This window comes from Motacilla alba, chromosome 1 (assembly GCF_015832195.1).
Source record: "Motacilla alba alba isolate MOTALB_02 chromosome 1, Motacilla_alba_V1.0_pri, whole genome shotgun sequence".
In the NCBI taxonomy this organism is placed as follows: Eukaryota; Metazoa; Chordata; class Aves; order Passeriformes; family Motacillidae; genus Motacilla; species Motacilla alba.
Window position 1 is genome coordinate 75,887,517 of NC_052016.1, and position 26,884 is coordinate 75,914,400.

The 26,884-nt window shown below is 38.4% G+C and overlaps 1 protein-coding gene across 15 annotated transcripts in view; it reads right to left on the bottom strand.

Annotated features, from left to right (window-relative positions):
- The window catches only part of MYCBP2 (MYC binding protein 2), a 174,772-nt gene that overhangs the window by 140,736 nt on the left and 7,152 nt on the right, over positions 1–26,884 (bottom strand). For all 15 annotated transcript variants that reach the window (XM_038144794.1, XM_038144827.1, XM_038144890.1 and 12 more), the window contains exons 2-3: positions 10,728–10,803; positions 2,739–2,954 (exon numbers count right to left, since the gene is read on the bottom strand). In XM_038144794.1, the coding sequence (XP_038000722.1) occupies positions 2,739–2,954; positions 10,728–10,803 (292 nt within the window). The remainder of the gene's footprint in view (positions 1–2,738; positions 2,955–10,727; positions 10,804–26,884) is intronic.

Genomic DNA, 26,884 nt, shown 5'->3' on the forward strand with positions numbered 1-26,884 from the left:
AAATTACAAATTACTCTGAATTAATTTATATTATATACCTACACAAAAAAGAAAATATTCACAAAGGTAACATTCTCCTAATGAATTTTAAAATGTGTAAAGTCAGTCCCTAAAGAAAGTAATTATTTGTCTTTTGTATTTTGTTACAACTTAAAAATTTAAATTTCTGCTTAAGGTTATTAACAAAATGTATGCCAGTGCAGGAACAAAGAATATTTAAGTCAGTTAATTCCACCTTAATCACTTTAATCTAGTATTTGTCCCTTTTAGTACAGAGCTTTTGCTGATCATTCATTACTCAGCCTTAAGTTTAAAATCTTGGGGGGGGCGGTGCCTGTGTGTGTGTGTGTGAGGGTGAAAGGTGTGGGAAATACCTCTTCTTTACTCTACAAATTACAAATCTGAACAGAACTCAACCTACTCCATTTTAGGTAGAGAGAGTTCCTCACCATTAGCTAAGATACTAAATAAATAAGGTAGCAAACAAGTATGTCAGACAAAGGCAAGTATTTCCTAAGAAAACGAAAATAAAAAGCTATCAAAGCAAGTTACTAAACTATCTGAACAAAACCAAAACACAAAATTTTGTTGTGCTAGCATCTGAAGAGCAGCAAAGTCTGTCTCAATGTTAAAAACAACTATTCTCAATCTCATAGAAATTGCATAGGACAACTTCTGATCCAAAACACATTCTACTTAAAGGCTCTAACAAACCTGACTTCCTCAAGTTTAGGATCTGAAAGAAAAATCCTTCAAAAGAACACCTGAAGTCACCTTAAGCTATGAAAACAGAATGTTTTCAAATTACACTCAATTAAACAAAAAAACCACCAACACACCAAGGACTACACTCTGGAGAATCTGTAAGAGCACAAACCCTAGCCACACTTTTTTTTTCATCTTTCTCCTCACTGTCAAACTCAAAATACATCAGTATTCTTTTTAATAAAATAACAATTACTATCAGAAATTTGTCTTGTAAATATTGTAAACCTTAGAAACTTTATAATAACTTTCTTCTTTACAGTTAACAAACTAAGCCTTACACAATATTGTTCATTATCATGAGACAGACACCGGTATTCAGGATACCAAGACATTTACACAGTCAGTCCCTAGAAGTTTTACTACATGTGAGACAGTTCCAAGGAGAAGCTTTTTCCAAAAGCATGAATGCAAGTCCAATTGTTACCTCCAAGTGACCTTAACAACCCTGTATTACCTAGGAAGTTATGAAAAATACTGAGGTTGTATCAGGCATCTAAACATATTTTTGAACCAAAAATCCTCAAATTTGACATTTTGTAGATTCTTTACTAAAAATTAGCAGTGTGAAAACATACTGATTTTCACCAATTTTATATTTGCTGTACTGAATGCAATAAAAACCTCAACAATTTTCTATTTTGAGAGAGGTTTGTTACCTACAGTTTTCCTATAATTTTTTCTAAGCCATCATCTTTGTAATTAACTGTCCAACACAATACCAATGCTTTGGTTTCCACATGCAAGTCTTCTGTCTATATCACTGATAAATCTCATCCTTCTTGGAAACTCTTTTAATTTCAGCATCTTTTTAAAACATCATTCCATCCTCCATAACTGCTAGTAGCTACATTGCCTTTTACTTAAAATTAAGGATCTACAAGCACTTGCTGATTCATTTGACACAATCCATGAGTACTCAGATGCAGCTCATAAACAATGCTGACTTTGTTTCTAGCAACCACATATTGCAATCATCAATCATGAAATTTCAGTTGGCTGACTTGGTTATGCTTCTCTGCAATTCACCACCACTACCTTCTGGAGTGCCAACTTTGCCCCTCAGATAACAACACCTAAATGCAATCATCTATAAAATCCTAATTTTCTAAGATACTCAAATATTCTACATAACCACAGCTGCAACCACCTTTTTTAATTCAGCATTTGTATTGGTTTTAGGCCAAATATATACAAGGGAATTTAATCTGAATATGTTTTTCAGATTCAGAAGAACAACTAAACAAAGCACTTTCCATAGCATTGATAAGGTAGTAATGAACAAAACTAAATGCATAGCTTTGTAATACATAGTAAAAAACAGGTGAACCAACAAATTGAAAAAAACAAATCAGTAAGTCCTTTATTTCTGACTTTCCACCATTAATCCTACTATAAGCATAGAAGCAGTCAATAGTAAAAAACCCACTCTAACTGTTCAACTATAGCATCAAAATCTTAACATGCATCAGAATTAGAGCTGTCAGTAGCACTAGGGCACTAAAGCCAAAAAAGGGAAAGAACAATTGACAGTTACTGCAATTACATGCATACCCAGCAAAACATCTTAGGAACCATTCCATCAAATTATATCCATTATTAGAAAGACTTACTCTTTTTGGAGGGTAAAGCAAAAAAAAAAGCCTTTACCATTATGAGTGGTAGCCCCTAAGAGCTACAAGAGCTCCCTTACTCGCATCATTTCTGTGTAGATCTTGAGGCTGTACATGTTCCAGTACCAACACTTTAAAAGGAGTTCAACTTGAGTGTTTACCTGGCATTTAATTGACTTAAATTTGGGCAGGTACACAGATCATCCTAATTCATCAAATGATTCTGAACTAGATGGCCTACAAATAAAACTACAGCAGTGCTCTACGCAGCTGGCTTATACTGTTGCTCTTTAAACCCCAAAAAGAACATACCAACCTTAGATGACACATGGCACACTTCAAGAAGTATCAGTTACTTGCCTTTGGAAGTTTAATAGGTGGCTCTTTGGGCTCCTCTTCTTCATCACTGTCTGAATCTCCACTCTGGACACTGTTCTTTGAGGCCAAAGACACAGACGCTTCCTTTTTCTGCCACTCCAACACACAATGGCGGACATTGCAGTAAACATTAAAAGCTGAAGGATTGCTATGTAATCTGATATCTGGTATGGTTATTGTACTCTCTAGGCTTTCAGTCTGAAAAACAAGATCAGTTTTAATTTTAGTTTATTAGTTTACTAAAGTTTCAAGCTTTGCAAAATATAAATAATCTCAACTGTCTCAATTTTGACACACCAAATTATTTCCAAACTGGAGACAACTTTCCTGCTGAAGTACCTGTTTTATTTCAGGCATGGAAGAAAGGAAAAAGAGGAAGACATTTCAACAGATTCTGTCCAGCTTTAGCCTCTACTTCTCATAACTTGATCAGAACACTGGGACTAAAAATGACAGCAGCTCAGGCTATAGAATTGTCCAAACCTGAACCACTGTGGTAAGAACAGCAGAATCAATCTTTATCTCCTCAACAGCAGTCTGTTTTGGAGGTTTTAATTATAATTGAATTTTTAAATGCATGCCTTTCTATTCTGGTTGTTAGTTTTAACCTGCTGGTAAATACTAAAAATTTAAGATATTTGTTAAACATATACAAGAAATTAAGAAAACCCACTTTTTTGTCATTAGATGAAAACTGATGACAAGTTTAAAGACTCCTGTCAGGATGCTGCAGATAATAGTTTTGAGAACAATAATCTAATGGACTAAGTACTAAATTAAGAAATCAAGGCCTATGACTTAACAGGACACCGTTCTGTTTTCTGAAGCCCTGAGCCACAAAGTATGAGCTGGGAAATTGTTCTGAGAAACTACCACTACCATGGCCCACCCTGGTACCTACTACTGGTATATTATTGTCAGCCTTGGCCAAGACACAAAGGAGCCTACATGAGGCTGTCACTGGACTTGGAAAAATAATAAGAGAAAACATTTTTTAAAAAACATTTTTAAAAATCTGCCCTGTACCTTCCCAGTCTGAAACAGTTAGATAGGAGAGGTATGACTGACTTGAAAAAACAAAACTCCACAACAATTAATTCCCAGGCAGGGTTACACTTTCAATTTGGTTGTATACTAGCAAAGACCAGGCTGGTATCAGCACAGGCTTTGAAAACCGGATTTCAGGCACATGGGAGGAAGCAGTTCTCAGTAAGAGCTTGCTGTAGACAGAGGGCACAAAGACCATGTAAGAAGAGAAGGCCCGGGTTAAGAGTACAGGACAAATTTGCTTGACCATGCAAGGCAAAATGTGGGGGATTATTAGGCCAGACAGACTCAGGGTCATGGATAACTTCACAAGGTCATTTTTGGTTTCTTTCTCGTATTCTTGAGGGATAGGGGAAGAAAGGGCACAGTGAGAGTGAAGGCTTTTTGTCTTTTTTTTTTTTTGTTTTATTTATAGGGTATTAATACTGTACATTGCCACATTCATCTGGCATGAAATTACACAGTGAATTATACTACAGTGATTTGAAACAGATCACTAAGAGCAGAGATGGGAAGGAGAACATTAAACTAGCAGAGGAGAGGTAAAAGGAATTTGAGAACCAGTGAAGTGGGTAATATTTTAATGGGGTGACTAGTTTTTCTACAATAGGGTTGCCACAATTTTCTACATCAAAAACACTTTTATCTGCACATACATTTTTATTAATACCAGAAACAACACAAGACTCTAAGACCTTTTAACACTGTATTTTAAAAAACATAACAAAAAATTTCAAAATTACTTGAAAATATTTCATCGTTCACATATTCCCTGGTTTTGACTGTATTGGTATACATTTGCCTGTCCTTCCTTCCCATTATTACTAAAGTTACTGCAAGCTACAACATTAAGAAACAATGCTTTACTATGCAACCTTTTGTACCAAACACATTGTGTGTTAATTTTTCTCACTTGCATCAGTGGTAGCAGTAAGCACAAAAACATAATGATAATGAAGTAGAAAAAAGAAAAAGCTGGAAAAAGTTCCCTACATGCACACTCAGGTTTGGCAGGTTTTTTTCTTTAACTCAAGAGAACTTCTGCCATTAAAGACTGAAAGACAGCAAAGTTTAGTCCTTGTTCAATTTTAGTATCTTTGAAATAGTAAAGCTCTTGTTAGAAATCCCACAATATTAATCAGTGCAAGAACCCAAGGTACAACCTCATATGTTATTCCAGTATCAAACCGAATCAAAATAAATTTGGATTGACCCCATTGATAATGAGATCCTACATGCTTTGAAGTTTGACACCAGAAAACGGAATCGTTGTAAGATGTAACTCTTCTGTTCCTCAAGTACCCATACACATTACCCCAAAAGTTTTTGCAGCTCCTGTTAAGGCAAATACATAGTATAAGCTGAAGCTTTAAAGCTAGCTCAGTTGAATGGCACAAGTTAAATTCCTCAGTAAACTTAGTTTACTAAAGTTTTTTTACTGACAGCTACAGGAAGAGAAAGGTATTTCAGAGGCTCCAGATATTTATCTGAAAGGTCACTTATTTAGTTAGTATCACATATTGTAACTTCTGTGAAGAGTTTCCATTCCAGTTCTTTCTTGTCAGCTCCGCTAAGTCTTTGATCCAGAAGAGCCTAAGTTCTGTAGCTCATATAGTCTCATTTGAAACAGAATGGCCAAACTGTTATACCAGCAGAGATAATTTCAGACATTACAGTGCTAGATAAAAATCAATCTAAGTTTTCTTGCCTATTAATAACAAGTTGACTAATTTTCAGAAATAAACTCCTTTTCCCCAATACTTTACAACTATTAACCAGTAAGCACTTTAACTATTCTATCTCGGTGTTCAGTGTTCTGCTTTTCTACAACAGTGCATGAACAATACTTGCATACACTAATCTCCTATCGAGACTTCAGTACAGCACATCCTCCAGAAACTTCATCATAAGGTAAAAGATAATGATGTGATTTGTGATGGATTTGCTCAAGTCTAAGGGGTTTAACTATAATACTTATAGTTGCTAGGTCTTCAAAACAAACATCTCTTCAAAAGTGGATGCATATAATAAGCAGGTTGTATAAACATCACATTCTTAGATTTCCTTTACATAAGGCAAGAACGGAGCTGACAACAACAACAAAAAAAAAAACACTAAAACTTTCCGCCCCTTTGCAAATGCTCATTCAGTGATCAGCCTTTTTTGTTGTTTTTTCTTTTCTTCAACAGTGATAGAGGAAAGTATTCAAAACAGACATGAGAAGTTTTTTCTATATGAAAAAAATGTTCTTCCTTTCCAGATAACAGATTCCTAACTTCACTAAGGTCAGATACATTGAACAAGTCAGAAAACTGGGATTTAAGTTCATCCCATCATCACCCGAAAGTTTACTTTTCTGCAGCTAATGAATATCTTCTACACAATCATAAAAACTTGCCCAATATTATGAGACTCATGGTATCATCTGTACAATCTTGCTGCAGACTCAGACTTTCAGGTAAAATTGATCAGTAAGAAAATATAACCAATACCGGTACATACACAACCTCACTTAGTAATTCTTTTATCAAACTAATAAAGTCTATTTTAACTTACAATTCTCTTAATGATAATGCACTTCATGTTGGCACCAAATAAATCTACATTGTCAAGAAAAACAGCAGAACATTAAAGTGTTAATCAACTTCTAAGAACTCGCTAAAGCAATTTATTAATTTTGTACAGATCTAGAATAATTAATAATCCAAACAGACAGCTCTTGATCTATAGGATAAATTATTTCAGAAAGAAACAAGACCTTACAGCTTGTTTTCATGGTGTTAAGAGTACTGAGATTCACATGACACTTGTGAATAAGGTGAAGAGCAGTGATCACTTTCTCTGCCTCTGAATGTCCAACTCTTAATGGGTGCTGGAATACTGCAATCCAAAGCGCTCGTTACATTTGACTAAAACTCAGCTTCCAGAGTGCCAAAGCAGAAGATGAGATGATAGCTTCTAGCTAGCTTTCCTCCCAAAGCATCTGGTTTCTTGGAAAATGAAATTGTTACCACGGTCAAAAAGAGGAGAACTTACAGAGTAGAAAACAGAATTATGCTGTTTGATTCAGTAGTTTTCATATGAGCTATAACACAGTGGGACGTTCTGAATCATCATCTTTGCTGTTTGACTTGGTGTCACCAAAAATTAAATGTGCACCTTTTCAAATGAAGATACATAGTGAAACATACATTGTAAAACTTAAATATCCACCATTGGTGAAGACAGTTTTAAAATGTGAAGATTTTATTTCTTGTGTGTTTATGTTAGTTTTTATTTTCTGAAAGGTTAAGACTCTTATGAGGGAGAGATGAAAGTGCAGATGCTCAGACTCAGATGCCTGGCTTGTCCTTGTAAACATATAGTCCCTGTTAACTGGAAGAATGAATTATGTAGGAGAGGGTAAACAGCATAGGTTTGGTTCAAAAGATAAGAGCAACCTACTCCTAATTGTTCTTCTCAGTTAGCCTTTTGTAATGTTACAGTACACTCAAGGGTAACAGTGGGAAAAAACAAAACCCTCTGGTTGCCTTTACACATCTCACACATAAAGAAACTGTTTTCCCTAAAGATGAAACCCATAACATAGCTTATTTCCCGACCTATTTGTTTTTTTCCTCTTGAATCAGATGACTGCGGTAATGGTTTATTCTTAAATATGATGGAAATAGACTATAATCTAAGAGAGGAAAGTTAATCTGCTGTTAAAGAAGGGTCAGGTTATAATAACCATCTGATCTAATCCATGTGTAACACTGAGAAGAGAAGCTCACCCAATTCTTTTTCAGACAGTCAAAAGATCTCTTAGAAAAGGATGGCCTCTTGAGGTTGAAAGATCAAATACAAAAGCCACTGAAAACAATGCCAAATTATTTGAAAACCTTCATGTGTTTCTAATGAGACAATATTCATCCAGGTCGATCTGTTTTATACATCTATTCATTAGCTTACAATTAATTTGTCTGCTACATGAACCTCCCCCTTAAAGTTTTATTACTCCCATTTGTAGAAAGCTAAAAAAAGTCACAGCTTAAAACCTCTGCATAAACTAAACAAGTAGACACCAATCATTTCCAGTACAAGCTGTGCTTGCTGGACTCCAATTTTTCAGAATTCTTCAAATAATATTGTGAAAACAAAACATGGGGAACTGTGGTTTTCTGTGTAAGTCTCTCTCAATCCAAGTGTCCTAAGCAGCACTTGCATGAATTAACAGCAAAGGAGGGAAATATCCAGTGTGTCTAAAACGGGAAGGGGGGGTTAGCAGCAATATTTGTAGAGTTGGGAAAAGTTACGTGGCCTTTCAATTTTCTGGCGATATTCTTTGCCAAAAGAAAAAAAAAAGTGGGGAGGAGGCAGGTAGGGACTGGAATCCAAGGTGCTACACCCATGTCTAACAATCAGATACTTGTTTTCTATGTAAAAGTCACTTATGTCAGTCGTGAATTTCTAAAACCAAAATAGACTGCACCACATAGAAAAATTTATACCTCCATTTAAAAAATAGATACAAAACCACAAACCCAAAAATTAGTGATAGTTCAAAGACCAGTGATCATAGCACGATTCACCTTAGAAACAGAATAAGGCTCAAACTACTGAGCTGTTTAAACACCAATTAGTTTTATATCTATAATGTTATAACATTTAATGCTTAAATGGTGGAAATAATTTTCTTCCAGTTGCTCAACAATTGCTTCTTTTAAAAATTTCTCTCCTCTTCCATTACGCAGTCATTTTTAGTAAGCATGGGATATAAATAACACATTTTTTTTCATTTTACTCTGCCTTTAAGGCCTTCTCTGCCTCTACTAAGTATATTAAGAGAAAGCTTCCATCTCTGTTCAGACTAAAAGACCCTGTTTCTTCAAAAAACAAACCAATGCACACAAACTCTACTGCTCAGAATGTCCAGCAGTGAAAGACTTTTCAACCTGCTCTATTTTAAAGCTTCCAAATGGAAGCTCACATTTTCCTGACAATAGACACACCCATTTTCAGACATTCCAGGGCAAAAATAATCACTGTGCTGATTCTGCCATGAAAAGCATTGGGATGCATTGAAAAGTACATAGAGAAGCAAAACCAAAAAACCCTCCAACAAAAAACCAACTACAAAAGAACCAATAAACAAAATCACCCCACTTTGTCAGTTTCATAAGCTCAAGATATGAAGCTGATTTTATCTATCCTTTCTCTGCTACATTTTTCAGGAAATAGACAATTTTTGCTATCATGCTGAAATAAGCTGGAGTGCCTTTCTATACCCAAGCCACTCAGAATGAAGAGCAGTGCTCTAATGGTCAGCCCTGGTTTGCCTCAGACACTGTCTAGATAATGGCATCAGTAAGACACACAAAAACCCATTATGACTTTCAAAGATATAAATCTCAATGCTTTAACTAGAAACTGACTTAAACCCAAGAAAAATCTTGAGAACAACCTTTCACAGGGATGAAGTGAGATTATCAGTTAGTGTCATATCCATAACTACTCACAAGAACTAGCCTTTAGTATGTTCACATTGTCTTGGCCAAGGATCCTGCCACTCCATTTATCCAATGCAACTAAATTTAAGAACTACATTCGACTGCTAAGCTTGTCAACAGCCATTCTGTATTTAGCTTCCTACTTGGCAGTAAAACTAGAGTCCCACCAACCAGATAGACAAGGGTCCCTTTATAGTGTAACAATGATCAAAGCCAAAGAGTTATTTTGAAAGCACAAGTTTCTGTCACCAGACAGAACACACAGACTAACTACATTCTGCGGTATTTCTTTGACTTTCTAACTTGGTTTTCTTTGTTGACAGTGGGTTGATAAAGTCATGGAGAGGACAGAGCTAAAATTTCTTATAGCAACTGAAGAAAGGACTGAGAAATTCAGTTTGGACCACAAATATTTTACTGTACAGTGCTGAGAACAGAAATGAAGATAAGCTATTTCTATACCATAGTCTGAAGCTGCACTACTTGAGATAAGCAGAATTATCTGGTAAGTCTCCAAAAAGGCAATACCAAATGAACAGATAGAGGGTTTGCTTCACCCTCCCAAAGCCATCTGTCTTGAGATACAGTAACTACATGAGGTTTGGCAAATAGGGATAAGATGGCCAAGTGGTTCTACAGTGCATTTGTATTAGAAGGACATTCAGCCGACTAGAAAGTGTTTTCACTGGATATTTTAGTGTTTCTGTCCTTCAGAACCATTCCAAAATTGAGTTCTCTTTAACGACTACAAGCCTTCATGCGTGCAGCAAGCCTTCATGAAAATCCTTCCAAGACTGTAGCTTAAATAGAGAAATAATAGCTCTCTAATAGAGAAAGAATGCAGCACAGCAGTATTTTAAAATAGCACTGCTTCTGCATAAATTTATTCTCTCTAAAAAATAAAGATGTAAATATTTTTATTAAGTTCACTGTGTGGTTCCCATGCATTGAAAGTGATTGAAGGCAGGGGTTACATGGGGAGAAAATATTAATAGAAGCACTTAGGTATCATTTATTACATTTTCCATTACGGAGGAATTTTAAGAGATAACTTTGGAGTCCTTAGAATGCTCCCTTTCTCCTTCAGCCAATTTGTCAAAATCTTTGCAGCACTAGTCTCAACTGTTTGCTAGACACAGATCTCAACATTTACCTCTAAGACCAATATGTTTAGCTATACTTAGGGTTTAGCAACTGAAGAACTAATAAAACTGTTCATATTATTTCCTGTTGAACATTAGCACCAAAAGCAGTTGAATATGGTTAACATTGGTATCACAGTCACGTAGGATACAGTAAACAGACAATACTGGTCTACTATTAGCTCCTCTAAACAAACACATTGTTAGTCACACTTAGGTGTTCTTGCATTTCTCTCAACTGAAGTTACTGTCATTTTTGAGTCAGGACTTTGTCAAGTTAGTTACAGGCTTACCTTGTTGCGTGTTTTTACTTTCAATTTAGTCTTCTGTTTTCTTTTCAACTTTTTCTTGCTAAAAAGTTTCTTACTTCTGAAAAAGAGAAAAAAAGCAATGAGAACAAAATAAATAAACTCCCTTCTGTACCTCATGGTAATAAGCACAGAGTGGAAAAAAAGTCAGAAACACTCTAAATTTTTTTTTTTTTATAGACAAAGAAAATAATTGCAGGTAGAATTTCAGAGTATAAATCAGAATACAAAGCACTTAAAATTGTGCTTTCCTAATGTTCCACTGAATTATGGGCCTTTACTCTCATAAATTTAAACAGAATATATGCTAGGAGAGAAACAAATCCCTGAGCTTTCTATTGGCCTGCCCTATTGTTTCTATTACAAGTTCGTTAGTGCCACAGCAATGTTAGAAGCTAGAATTATTGACAATTCTCAGTAAAACAACCTGTTAGTACAGAACATTGCCTTGTGAAGTCTTTATCACACAAAGATTCAAACCTTCCAAGACAAAAAGTAAGCTTTAAAAATATATCATTTAGTAGAAGATTCAGCTGATGGAAGAAACTGCAGTTTCTTTACCTTTTGTTAGTACTTTTTCCACCCTCACTTTATAGACTTCATGTCCATCCCTTTACATTACAGATCTAGCTAACACACACTTCTCTAAACTCATTTAATCCTCTCCTGCCCACACCTCATTCCTACCACACTTTTTCTCCTCCATTTTATTACCCAGGGGAAAAAAAATGACATCATACAAGAATGACACCATATGCACACACGCTTGTTCTGTCACCATCACTGAGATTATTCTGAAATGCATGTTTTTTTAACCTACTGTTTTTTCCAATTATAAATTCAACAAAAAATAGAAAAAAGTCATATGTAACCTATGCAGCTCACTTTACATAGGACCTCAAGCAAAAGCTACTAACATTCCTCTGTAGCACAAACTTTACTCAAACAGCTTACAGTTCACATTAGCTGAAAAATAAAACTATTACATCTGAAAATCCCAGGCAGTGAGAAGCCACATTTTCAGCCACACATCAGACTGAGAATCAGATGAATCTTAATACTTTATTCAAATAACTTTGTTCTAAATAAAAATGCTGAGGTTTTAAAAGCATAGTGGTTACTGTCCTGTACAGCACTGAGACTGCAAGAACATAGAAGTCTCATGGTCCAGCAGTTAAAAGTGGGAAAAACTGAAGCCTGACCAACAGCCAGCAGCGAGAATACAAGCTCAAACAAATAATTCCTGCAGAGTATGCCAAGAAAGCTGCCTCCTAGAAATTTCACCACTTTTCCCCTCCTGACCTATATTAAGAGGAAGGTATGTTCCTCAAGACACTTCCTGCAGAAACAAACCAGCTCACCACTTTGCTTTTAAGGAAGAAACACCATTATCCTGGAGTTAAAAGAACTGATTCAGTGAGCAGTGAGCGGGAATTCCCTCACCATCCCCAGAAAGTTAAAGCTTACAAAGAGAATGGAGATGACTGCTCCAGGTTTCCCCAACAGTAAAGTTTTAATAGGTAACAGTATAAAAGCTATTTAAGAAGCAAGGAAAAAAAACTTCATATAACCTTTACTGCTCAAATTTCAGCAAACTCCATAGTCTAACTCACTATTCAGCTTTTCCTTAATTAGACATGTTTCCTTCTTAGCATGTAATGCAATTAATTCTTATTCTGCTGTCAAACATGAAGAACAGTGCAGCCCTTTCCATTCTGCAGCCACTCAATCTTCTGTTATGGACCGAAGGACCTTTTATGAAACTTGCACCCTAACTTTCAGTTTAAAAGTCCTGAGGAAAGTCTTCTGGGCTCTCTCAGTTCATGCCACACATAAACCATGTTGACCAAAGCTGAAAACAATACTTGTTGTTTGCTGTTAGGAAGAGGAAGAAGAAGTGTCTCATATGCCTCCGAGGTCGCATTTAAACTGCATTCCAGGTATTATTTGGCAGCTCCACAGCAATATGGCATAGCAGACCTATTTAAACCAGACTGGCATGAAAACATTTCCCTGCAAACCTCAAAACTGAGCTTCCAGTACTCTTTTTCTATCTGTGCTATTATGCCTTTTAAACACAGTATGATTAGCACTTACCACAGACAACTTGATAAGAATAGCTTTTTTCTTTTTGTTTTAAAAGATACTAATTCAAGTTGCCAAGGGATTTCAAATTTAATCCTTCCTGCCAAAATCCTTGAAAACTCTCCAAATTGTTACAGTCTGCAAACATTAAAAACACTTTTTCATCTTGTGAATATTTCACTGGACCAATCTCTGTAATTTTTGCAAGCATTTCTTTATGTTTACGCATACATCTGAAAAACCCCCAAATTAAGCCTTTGCCCTCCCCCCAAGATTGGGCTCATTTCCATAGTAACAAAACCTCTGCCATTTTGCAGATTACCTTCATTTGTCATGACACCTACACAATGTTTTTTCCAATTAGCAGAGATCAGCAATAACTTTACTGATGATGCTAAGATCTCCCTCATTCATACAACAACCATTAAAGATGCTGCAAACAGCAGCACAGTCTGACTGCTCCACTGTGGCAGTCTTTATCTTCAGCAACTTTTGGGCTTGAATAACTTTACATGGAAACAGTTTGGGACAGAAATGACATAGTAAGAATCCACAATTATGTTTCTATATTTTCTAAAAATGAAACCTCAAGGAGTTGGGAAGGATACTTTCTGTCATATCCAAACAAACCTTCAGAACAAGTAAGCAATATAATAAAATATACAAGAACAAGTAAGCAATATAATAAAAAATACCTCATCACACTAGTTTTATAAATAGTTCTGAGCAACCTACAATAACTATGCATAACACTAATGTATTCACAATGTATCTGCACATAACAAAGATGCATATGATTTTTCACTGTTCTACTGTTATATACTAAAACACTAAGTTGGTTTTAATAGTCAGAAAAAAGGACACCAAAACCCTATACCAAAACACTAAGATGTTTTAATGTTCAGAAAAACATGGGCAAATATATTCATGGAAAACAATGTTAAGCAGATTATGAGTAATTTCCTGTTGGAAACTACATGTGTTAATTGTAACCACAACTTCTCTACTACCTGAAGATTAACAAGATCTGATATGCCTCAGGTGGATTTTTTAGCTAAATTATTAATTAGATTGCTGGTTAACAACTGTAAGCTGCTGATAGCTGTCATTTGTAAATGTCTTGGTACTCTGCGCTGACAATCAGCTTCCACTGGCAAAAGGTCCCCAACCTTCAACTTCTAACTCAGTTGTTGATACCATTTAATTCACAGAAAACAAACACTCATTTTCAGCAAAACCCAGGCAGGCTTTCTGCAAACTGCTTCAAAACATAACATCATAACACTGGAGATGAAGGTTTGAACTGGACCACAAAGCAAGTGTAAGTCAAATGAGCACAGAACATAAAGACACCTTGACAAAAAAATACTTGTGGTAAATGGACACAAAGAGAGTGAACGGTGCTATTACAGCCTTTACAGAAAAATCTGTTGAGAATAAAATAAATACCAAAAATCTTCAATACTGGAATATGAAATAATTGCCTCAAAACAAAGGCAGAAATAAAAAAAAGGAGGGGAAAGGGAAGGTAGGTAAAAACCAGTTGCTTGACAATTTAAAATAAATGAAAGAGCTGTTTAAATGACATGTTGCAACTTCTAATCAGGCTTGTAGCACCTGTAGCAGGAAGAGTAAAGGCATGCTTTAGTTTATTTGTTCTAAACCAGAAGTAGCAATAGCTAGTACTTGGACTATTTGATGCATTAGAAGAACATTGCTCAGTGTCTCAACACCATTGCTCTAACTCTCTTTAAAAGAGATGAAGAAATGCAAACAGAGCATCTTCCCTCAAGGTGCAAGTCTTGAACTGTAATTGATAACCTTAATTTGAGAGGGAAGCTTTACATGTTGAGTGGGTGTTCCTCCCCTCAATGCTATTACTGAATTACTCAACATGGACTAACATTATGTTAGTGTTACACCTGCATAAGATCTTCTAGACTATATGTTATACAAAGTGCATGTATAATGAGTGGAAAAAATATTATTCCATCTCTGCTGCTGAGGCAGAAAAGGAACAACAAAAGCTTTATTTAAGTGCTGTCTGGCCTAAAACCTTTGCTTCTGAAACATGGTACCAAAGACTACAGTAGATAGTACAGTATTAGACACAGTTGTTCTGCTGTTGAATCTTCGAGTACACCTTTGAAAAATTTGTGAATTTAGTAAAGCACATGCTAACACATGCTTAATTTAAGACTTCCAAGTGACTTTAACTCAGTGCATTTGTCTAAACTTGCTTGCTGTTGTTCAAGGGCAACCCATCTTTGGGAAGAAGCATACTGTTGACAGGACAGGTCTAGCTATGAGTTGCTGCATTCAGACAAATGACAAATAATTCTGTTACTCTGTTTCCGTAAGTGCTAACTCAACACAGTTAGCTTAAGGATTCAAGAGCTTGTGGAAATTTGCTTACCAGGCAGCAGCCACTCAGTAAACATTGAAAATGAAACAGTCAGGTTTGTGGTATCAAACAATTATTTTGTTTCCTCCATGAGGTGAACTACTGCTGCTTGGTTAGACAATATGCAGGAAACATTTGCTTCTAAACAGCCCAAAGTGAAATCCCAAGCTCAGATTGTCAAGGAGATCACAACAGCAAGCTATAATCGCTCATCACAACGCTTATCATGTAGTCATCAAGTTTGAGGGTGTTTCATCACAGCATCATTTTACTGGATGTAGTGGCATCAGTGGATCACAACCCTGGACTTCCTAAGAACAGACCTCATCAGTCAAGAACAGCCTGTTGTTCATCAGTTTTCTTTGAAGAATCCACAGGGAGAGAAAAGAGTGCAGAAGAGCTCTCCAATGCCAGCAGTTTGGGGGAGCTGCCTCATGTTCGACACACAACCTGCAACGCAGTAGCTGGAATACCACCACCAGCTCTGGGCGGCCCAGAACAAGAAACACTTGTTTACCAGAGTGAGTCCTGAGAAAGGCCACTAAGATGCTTAAAGCACTGGAGGTTCTGTTGCATGAGGAGAAACCAAGCAAGCAGAGATTGTTTAGCTGTGAAAAGAGAAAACCTTGGATGGTGGGGGTGGAATAGCCTCCATGTGAATATCTCCACCTCCATCTGACGGGAGAGAGCAAAGATGCTGGAAACATATTCTTCCAAGCAATATCCACTGGCAGGCTAAGAGACAATGGGGAAAAAAATACAGGACGCTCCAATTACACCTAAGAACTGTAAAAATGGTCAAAGATTGGAACAGGTTACCCTGAGAGGCTACACATTCTCCTTCCTTGAAGATACTGAAAATACAATTGGACAAGGTTCAGAGCAACCTGCTCAGGTTGATCCTACTTTGAGTGCTTGACAGTCTTCAGAAGCCCCTTCTAATTTCAACTATTCTGTGATCTTCACCACTTGCTTACAAAACAAAGTAAAATTTGACTGTACAATAAACATGGTTCTGCATTGTGGAAAGAGTGTATTTTTTCTCATTCTGAGTTTTACATTTCTCCTGGTGTCATGCCATGTTTCTGATTATGCTTCCAAGTAGAGGCATACTGAGCTTTTCATCTGTTCACCATCTGGATCAGCAAACAGACATCAAAATCAGGCACAGGAGCAATTTCTATGGGGATTAATCAGCACAATCAAACCTACAATAGTACACAAAGCTAACAAGAGAATGAGGGATGAAAACGACCTTACCACACTTAAAATATATGCCTGCATTAAGACAATCCAGTCAACGGAACTGATCCATACTTTCTCAGATCCAGCCAACACACACAGGTACACTAAGAAGGGCATGACAGAGAACATGCTTATATGCAACAATCAAGAGCTTCTCTGTGCAGATGAACCAACATGGGCACTGTACAGGACCTTTAACAAGACTTTTTTTAAAAGCTTGTGCACACGGCATGTCAGCTGGAAAACCAAAACATAGTTTGTCAAATGGAAGGTACTCTACAATCAGTAAAAAGAGTGTCTGGAAAGAAACCCAAAAGGTCAACATTTCCATTTCCTGGTCTATCATAGAACCGAGGGTCCTGGTCAATGACAGGCTGATTGCGAGTCAGCAGTGCCCTGGCAGCCAAGAGGGCCAACCCTGTCCTGGGGGGCATGAGGCACAGCATCACCAGCCAGGCAAGGGAGGGGATTGTCCCCTCTGCCCCCTCTAGGACGGTCTCACTTCAAGTGCTGGGGACAGTTTTGGGCACCACAATGTAAGAAACACATTAAGCTGTTAGCATCCAAATAAGAGCCACGACTATGGTGAAGGGTCTGGAGGGGAAGCTGCTTCAGGAGCAGCTGAGGACACTGTTCAGCCCGGAGGAGACTGAGAGGAGATCTCACTGCAGTTACAACTTCCTCATGAGGGAAGAGGAGGGGCAGGTACACATCTCTTCACACTGGTGACCAGGAAAGGACTTGAGGAAATGGCATGAAGCTGAGTCAGGGAAGTTTAGGCTGGATATCAGGAAAGTGTGGTTGAAACAAAAGGGTGGCTGAGCACTGGAACAGGCTCCCCAGGGAAGTGGTCACAGCATCAAGCCTGACAGTTCAAGGAGTGTTTGGACAATGCTCTCAGGCACATAGTGTGACTCTGGGGGATGGTCCTTTGCAGGGCCATCCTTGACATGGACATGAATCCTTGAGGGTCCCTTCCAACACAGCATATTCTATGATTCTACGTAATTCCACTGCATTCCCAATATCTCTTTTCCCTGAAGAGGTATTTAACAGTGGCAGTGATCACACTCCCGCCATGTCCTCTGAAATCCAACTAAGAGCACTCTTTTTGAGGTATTTTTAAAATTGTCTTTATTGCAATTAAATGCTATTTTTCATATCTTCATTACAGAATAATCAGTTATTTTTTCTCTTTTTCTGCAATTTGCTTGATTTTTTTTTTCAAATCTGAGGAGAAATGAGTCTTCTGACAATTAAGCAGTCTCAGTTCAGCCTAAGTCATAACTCACTTACATCATTATCATCTAATTTCACCATTCTCTCATAGTAACCAGTCCTTTTTCAGAAAAAAAAAGTGAAAAAAAGTGGAAAAAAAAAAGTCCCACATGAAATACAAAGCTGAAATACAAAGAAAAGCCAAGAATTACTTCAGGTTTCCTACAGAAAAGAATCTCCCACAATTTTAAATAAAATCCTGAAACATTCCAGCAGTAGCATGGCTACTTCTGAATCACAATCACTTGATAATTTTACAGAATGTGTAGAATCTCCCATGAGGTACCTTTTATTCATTGCTGGTTTTACATTTTTGCTTACTGGTTTGGTAGTGGGATTTTCTGAAGCTAAACATTTACAATCTTAGCTATATCTTGTACAGTTCTGCATCCTCTGTTAACTTTTTCATCTACAATGAAATTGTCAGTGAGAGACTATACAGTTCAGGACCGAGGACAGATCCAGATACAGAGCAACAGCTACTACCTGTTCTCACAGGCTTCCCCCCAACAGCCATTCCACAGCATCTCTCCAGGGTGAGCTCCTGTGTAGTTTTAAATCTACTTTACAGCTGTTCTATCTTGAACAGAGGCTGCCAAATCATCAGGCTGAAGGCAACACACCTAAAAATTCTAGTTGAGGAAGGATACAGTCTAGAAATGATACAACAGGAGCAACAGATGTTGCTTTTCTTACTTGCACCTGCTTGAAAATCATAGAGTCAAAATGCCAGATAGGCCCCAATTAAGTCACTCCAAAGCCTTCCCTTTTGCAGGCTGAACAATCCCAATTCTCTCAGCCTTTCCTTACAGGAGAGGTGCTCCATCCCTCTAAACATCTTGGGGGCCCTCCCTTGAACTCCAACAGGCCCATGTCCTTCCTGTAACGGGGACTTATCTGGATCATGTCCAGCCTCTCACCCATCAGCACTCTCAAATCCTTCTTTGTGGGGGACTACTCCATCTGTTCCTGTTCATCCCCCAGCCTGTGTTAATAGCAAGGGCCGCCCCAACCCAGGTGAAGCACCTTGCACTTGGCCTTGATAAACCTTTTGAGATTCCCATGGGCCCACTTCCTGAGTGCATGCTTCCAGGTGCGGGCCCAAGGCTGGAGTAAGAGCTCTGATATACTCACTCACCTGCTATAACAAGATACACCAGGTCTGCATCAGACTTTCCTGTTGTACAGAAAACCAGAAGATGTTCTTCTGATGAAATACAACAGTGTGAATTTTTAATGGTTTTTTCCTTCTCTTCTGTAAATGAGTAATCTATCTGACACTTGATCACATTAAGAACAATACTGTTATGAAAAGCAACTTAAAAGCAGCTGCAGCCTCTGCTGGACTTCCCTATTTCCCAAGCCATTTATTCCATTCTCTGAATTGCTCCAAAACAGTTCTTAAATTTGTAATTGACCTACAAGGCAACTTAATATCAAACACAGAGAACTACAGCTAATAAATATCAGTTCACTCATCATCAAGAAACTTAGTACACACACATCTTATTGCCACAGAAGTTCAACTATAAGAGCTTCAAAATAAAGGAAAGGGAATACTAAAGAAAAAATGGTTATGAAGTCTGCTCAGAAGATCTGAGGAGATCTCAGAATTGTGGGACCGTCTCTGAAGGACATCCTGACTTGCTGTCAACAACTGAGAAGCATCTGGCAAACAGACAAGGGGGAACAAAGAAAAGAAGTTGTTCAAGAGAAGTTTGGAACATACAACCAACTGCTCACATGAAGGAGTTGACATTGATAAGAAACAGACCACAACAAGTGGGCAGGGCTTCAATGGCCTAACCTATAAACAGAAAAGCGGTTTTATGACCAGAGAGCTGAGTATCAATAAAACTACATAGAGGCTGCATGTTGGCAAGGAGATGAAGAGGTACCATGTGACAAAATGCAACCAACAAACCTTGCTGTAAAACATATTGGAGTTACTGCTTGCACACTCCCTATTTTGGTAACTCTCCACATGTACATAAGATTCAGTGTTCAGCAGTCTTATTTCTATGAACTGGATGGTTAGTTTTTTTTTGAAAGCAACTACTTCTTTTAAGAGCCTCTACATACAGCATGTCCCATATTTAGGTATGTACTGTGTCCTTGCAAACAAAATACTTTTATTTCTTGTATCTCAATGTAATGTCAGCACTGTTATTTCAGCTGTCAAGAATTCTAGCATCTGTAATGAAAAACAGCCTTACAAAAAGCCCCATAAAGTAACCCAAAGTAAACAACTCACCTAAACAAAATGCTTCAAACAGATACACCTTCTACAAAGCTGGCATACAGATTGAGTAAAGGTACACTCTTTAACTTTGCATCTTTAACTGTAAAATGGGAGATGCTCAGAAAATGGCTCTAACGTTGGGCCCAGCCTATGCCAAACATCTGATTCTGTCCTCACTTTTGTGTTTCTCCATCTAACTCACACCAACACAGACAATTAGTGTCAAAGTGGTGTAAGTCAAGAGGACCCAGCAAATGTTCCATGATATTCAAAAGTTGTTGAAGCACCCTGCAACTGAAGTTTCCTAAGGCTTTCCATGGTTAACTTTCCTTCCTTGCAGATAACTTCCAATGATAACTGAGTAGCCAACATGGTTATCATCCAATCTACTGCTGGAAAATCCAGGACACTTTCAACCATGAGGAGGGACAGTGTCAGTAGGCTGCAAGAATAAAGTAGGAAAATAGATCAAAACCCCCAACCTGCTCTTGCCTTGAGAAACAAAATGTCTGCTTACAAACAATAGCTCCAAGAGCTTTTTAATGCTTCATTTTTCATATCAACTACAGTAATACCTATCAAGTTTCCAAAAGGACTTGCCATAAAACAGCGACAGAGAACAAAATACGTACATATAAACTGAAAGCTGGCACACAAATGCCTATCATACAAATATATCAACTCTCAGTGTAATGCCAAACTAAGTATTGGCAAGCTTTATGAAATAAACATGCACCAAGTACATACTATACCATATACTTACATCACAAACGGACCCAAAATTTTACAAATCACAAATAGAAAAAACCAAGAGTATTGATTTCTTAAAAAATATTTGCACTAAATCTTTTCACTTTGATTTGGCAATGAAATCTACAGAACACCTGAGGAAAAAAATGCTTTATGCAAAGTCTGGTTAGTAACACTGGATTTTACAGTGTATATGAAAAGAGGACTACTTTGTAAAATACCTCATGAAAAATACCTCCATGAAGCAGTTGCTTGACCTTCCCTTCCTGTTTGCACAGATGCAGGCAGAATAGGAAAATAAGATACGCTTCTGCCAAAATCACAGCCAAAGTAGCTCAGTTGCAAGACACTTAGCACACAAATCATATTTTTGCCTGTTGTTACAGTTTGAATATATTTGCTCCCAAAAGGAAAAAAAAAAAGTGGAAGCCTGTAGAGAGAAAAGGCAAGATTTTTGTGGTAATATTTCCAAACTGGGGACTAACTGCTACTAGACAACACCCAGCAAGACTTCAACACACAAAACACACTAAATTCAAAAATACTCTAAATAATAAATTGCTTACATTTGTATTTTTTTACCATGCAATTCTTCCAACAAGAATGCTTGGACAAATATGCTGCCTTGTCTTATCTGAAACTGCAAGTGAGCCTTTTCAGTTCCTCTCACATTTCCTTTACTCATATCAAGCTATAGCATGAAGATCTGATACATGTTTCTAAAAATATGTTTACAACAAAAAGAAGGGTGAGGACAATCTCCATCCTGTAAAGGATGAGGAAAATGTGGAGGTACTTAATCCCTTCTGTGTCTGAGTCTAGTTGTGTTCTCAGGGTATTCAGCACTCCTCATCCAAGGGGAAATGATCAGTGACTTGCTACACCACTTAGACACACTTAAGTTTACAGGGCCAGGAGGGATCCACCAAAGAGTTCTGCAGGAGCTGGCAGAAGTGCTCCCTGAACCACTTTCCATCATCACTTACCAGCAGCTCTGCCTAACCAGAGAGGTTCCACTTAACTGAAAGTCAGCAACGTGCCACCCAGTTACAAGAAATTCTGGGAGAAGAATTCAGGGAAGGAACTAAAGCCCTATGAACCTGACCTCAGTGCTGGAGAAGGTCATGGAGCAGATCATACTGTCATATGTGGCACATACAGGACAACCAGGTCCCCAGGGCTGCCAACATGGGTTTATGAAAAGGAGGTCCTGCTTGACCAACCTGATGTCCTTCTATAACCAAGTGTCCCACTTAGTGGATGAGGGAAAGGTTGTGGATGTTGTCCACCTGGCCTTTATAAAGCCTTTGGACACTTTCTCCCAACATTGTTTTGGAAAAACTGGCGGCTCATGGCTTGGGAGGGGACTCTTTGCTGGGCTGAGGCCAAATGTGTGAGGTTCAAGAAGGCCAAGTGGTGGATCCTGCATTTGGGTCTTGACAAACACTTGCAGCACTACAGGCTGGGGAAAGAGCTGGAAAGCTGCCCATCAGAAAAGGGTCCGGGGCTGTTGGTTGACAGCTACTGAAGATGAGCCAGCAGAGTGTCCAGGTGGCCAAGAAGGCCAATGCCATCTTGGCCTGTATCAGAAATAATGTGGCCAGCAGGGCCAGAGCAGTGATCACCCCCTGTACTGTGCACTGTAAAGGTCACACCTTGAATCCTGTGCTCAGTTTTGGACCCCTCACTCCAAAAAGTGCTAGAGTGTGCCCAGAGAAAGGCAGAAAAGCTGCTTATGTGTCTGGAGAACAAGTCTTATGAGGAAGGACTGAGATAGCTGGGGTTGTTCAGCCTGGAGAAAGGGAAGCTCAGGGGAGACCTTATTCCTCCACACAACTCTCTGAAAAAAGGTTGTAGCCAGGTGGGGGTCAGTAGCTTTTCTCAAGTAACCAGCAACAGCACAAGAGGGAACAACCTCAAGCTGGACCAGGGAAGGTTTAGACTGGGTATTGGGGGAAAATTGTTCAGCACAAGGGTTTTCAAAAACTGGAACACACTGCCCTGGGAGTGGTAGAATCACTACCACCAGAGGTATTTAATGAGTGTGTAGATGGAACTCTTGGAGACAAAGTGGTGGATTTGGCAGTGCTGGGTTTGAAGTGGAACCAGTGATATTAAAGGTCTTTTCCAACCTAAACTATTTAATGAATCTGTTTCTAGTACCACAATAACCACCATCTTACAACACAGCTCTGCTGGAAGATCTGATTGCTCAGTATCATGTTTGTCCCCTGTGACACATCTTTTCAGAGGCCAAATAATCTTCATATTGATCCTATGTCCTCCTGGTCTATTTTCTTAAGGACTATAGAATCAAATCATTCAGGTTATAAGGGACCTGTTAAGGTAACATTTTACTGTGAGGGTGACTGAGCACTGGCACAGGTCGCAAGCAAGGCTGTGGAGTCTCCATCCATATTCAAAGCCATCTGGCAAATGGCTCCAGATGGCCCTGTTTGAGCAGAAGGGTGGACTAGATAAACTTCAGAGGTCACTTCCAACCTCAATGGTTCTGTAATTGTGTCTGATTCTGTCAAACCCTGCTCAAGCAGTGTCAGAGACAGTAAGGTGCCCACTACCATGTGCAGTGGCACTTTTCATACTACCAAGGAGATACAAACCTCTCTGGACAACACCTGCTGATGCTTGACCTTTCTCATAGTGAAAAATTGATTTCTTGAATGCACTGGAATTTCGTGTATTTTAATTTGTGCCACATCAGTGCCATGTCAGGGTGGCGGACAATACTGAGAAGCATCTGGTTCTCCCTTCTTCAGTCCCTCACTGCATTAACAAAATTACTCCTGAACCTTTTCTTCTCCAGGCTAATAATCCCAGCCCTCTCAGCCTTTCCTTACTGAAGAAAAGCTCCAGATCTTTAATCACCGACAATGAGCCTACACTTAATTCTTTGCAGTATCTCTCCTCGACTGGGAAGCTCAGAACTGGACACTCCAGATGCAGCCTCACCAGAAAGGAGAGAGCAGAGAGCACCTCCTTCAACCAGCCGGCAACGCCCTTCCTAACATAGCCCAGGAGGCTGTCTGCCACCTTTGCCGCGGTGGTGCATTACTGGCACACAGATGGTTGCCAACCAGTACATCAAGCTACTTCTCTGCAGAGCTGTCTCCCAGCTGGTCAGCCCCCCAGTGTTATTTCATCCCTGATGCAGGATTCTGCAGTTCTCCTTGTTGCACTTTAAAAATTCCACTCAGCCCAAATCTCTAGCCTGGACGCATCCCTCTGAACGCAAACACAACCATGTGGTATATGAAGAACTCCTCTCTGTTCTGTACCATCTGGGAACTTGCTGGGGGGACACTGCCCCAGCATTCAGGCCATTACTGAAAATACTAGACAGCATTTGCCTCAGTATCAGCTTCTAGGGTATATGACTTGACCCTGGCTGGACTTCATGTCACAGACCACAAACGTCTAGGCCCGATCAGTCAGCCAGTTCTCAACCTACTTCACTGTCCATTTATGTAACCCATCCACTGTCAGCCTGTGCATGCTGTGGGTGGCAGTGTCAAAAGCCTTACTGGAGCTGAGGTACAGCACATCCACTGCTCTCCCTGCCTTTATCTGTAGATTGCCTACAGTTATTTTTCACCAAGGCCTGCAGATCCTTAAGGAATTCAGCTGTAAGAATCATTAGAGTGGGAAACTGTTCAGCTTGATAGGTGGACCTCAAAACAGCACTGAGAGTACAACCAATATTTTCCCTAAATAATAAAAACTTAGTATTTTTTTGATTGCTGACGATATTATCTCAGACAGCCTCAAATATTTAAAGTTATTAGTGCTTTTATTTAGTAAGCCTAAAATGTAACATCTTTAGTGAAATGGAAAATAAGTCAACTGTCATTCAAAGAGCCACGTGTATGCTCTCCAAACCATTACCAGCTTACACACTATCGTCTTTAAATAATTAATCAAGCATTCTGACGTGAATTTTCATCCATGCCAATAATAAAAGGAAAGTCAGGGCTTAAGCAGTATATCTACAAATGGAAAAATCATCAAAATCCTGTCTCCTAAATCCGTAAATCAGGGTAAGGAACATCAGCTGCAATCCAATTACCACGGGCTTAGAGGAAAACATAGGCAGAGTAGTAGGACAGGTTTACTCTGGGCTTCTAAAGCATCTGAAAAGAAAAGGTTAAAAAAAAGTCAGAACAGAAAAAAAAAAAAAGGCCACCCTATTCATTGATTTTCCAGTTAGGATTTTTATGTGCTATTGTTGGTGAGCTGAAATCGCACATCTTTTTAATCATTACTTTAATTTCATAACTGAGGACTATTTTACTGTGACAATAACTTTCTTAACAACTACCATTTTTCTGAAAGCCAAAACTCTGGAGGCTTAAGAATTACTCCAGCTGCTGGAATACTCTAAGGCCTCTCCAATAATGACAGAAACAAATACTACAGGTTCTAAAAATGAAATTCAAACCCAACTGCACAACTAAAACGCAACTGATTTTCATTTGACCATGACAAAAGTGCAAAACAGTATCTGATCCCTTCTTCCCTTTTGTAACTGGAAAGGTTTCCAAAACAGCATAAATCTGTCTCAGATAAAGAAAAGCAACTTAAAAGAAAGCATCCCTCCAAAGTGTTCTCCAAACAAAGAGAATGTCTCTCAATACAATCACTGACAACAGGAGTTTCTTTTCTGTAATTATCTGGTTTTTCATTATTCCTTTCAATGCTGTCTATGGAATTAGATCTGCAAGAACACATGCAAGAAAACCCTTACTCCTCAAGTTTGTCAATGCAGATCAAAGTACTTATCCTTAAACACTTCTAGTACTTTTTTTTATATTTGGAAAGTCATTCAACCACAGCAAAGATGACAAGATCTGCACCTTTGGCCACTCTCCTATCCAAACACAGCCACCAAAATTAAAGTGCATATACAAAGCTATCTTACAGAGAATCACATCAGCAGAATTTTAATTTAGCAAATATGCCACATGAAGTCAAGGAAAATCTGTACTTATTATGAACAAGTCCATCACGAGTGGTTAATGATAGCGTAACATCTTTAAAGTGATTACTATCAAAAGCAAACCAAAGAAATTCTAACTTAGTCTGCAACAAATAGCAGAAGACAACTGCCAATTGCAAACAACTGAAAACTCACCGGTTTATAGCTGTCAATGGTCTACCCTGTATAGCAATATATTCCAGAAATAAAAGTGGATAGAGAATCGATTGGTTTGAAGAGAAAAGGAATAGAGACATGACTACTCTGAAAACATAGACGCATAATGAAGACATATGAGCACATCTGTTGGAAAGAATTATGCACTGGCTAGTGGGAGAGAAAAGCAAGGCCAAATCAGATAGGAAAGTCACAAGTGACTACATGTAACATGGTGAAACAAAATAAATAAGAGGCTGAAATAATAAAAATAGAATAAGGTATTTATTTAGCAACAGGCTCATCTCAGTGTAATGTAAATGACTGGCTGCAGATCTGTACAGACACAGCAAAAGAAAAGATGTGCAATGTTACCAACTGCAACAAGGAGCACAGTAGGGAAGTAAGACTTCTGTTTTAATCCCATTAAGGTTAAAACTCTAAGCTACAAACTTTTCTAGACTGACAGAGATCATGGCCAAAATAATCTAAATACCATGGCATCTGTGAATTTAAACTACAAGCAACAGACTTCTACTTTTTGACCTTATCTGCCTTTGGTTACAATAAAAATTTTCTTCCAAGCAGCTTGTAGCATGCTTGTGTGTTTTGGATTTGTGATGGGAACAGTGCTTGTAGCACACCTGTGCTTTATCTGTTGCAGACTAACACTTGGACAGGGTCAAGGCCTTTCCAGTTTCTCACACTGCCCTGCCAGCAAGTAAGCTGGGGGTGCACAAGAAGCTGGGAGGGGATATAACTGGGACAGCTGAATCCAACTGACCCAAAGGATATTCTCTACCATATGACATCATGCTCAGTATATAAAACAGGGAGGAAGAAAGAAAAAGTGGGGGGAAAATACATTCAGAGTTATGGTGTTTGTCTTCCCAAGTCACTGGGAATGATGAAGCCCTGCTTTCCTGGAGATGGCTGAACGTCAGCTTGCTCATGGTAAGGAAGGAATGAATTAATTCCTTGTTTTGCTT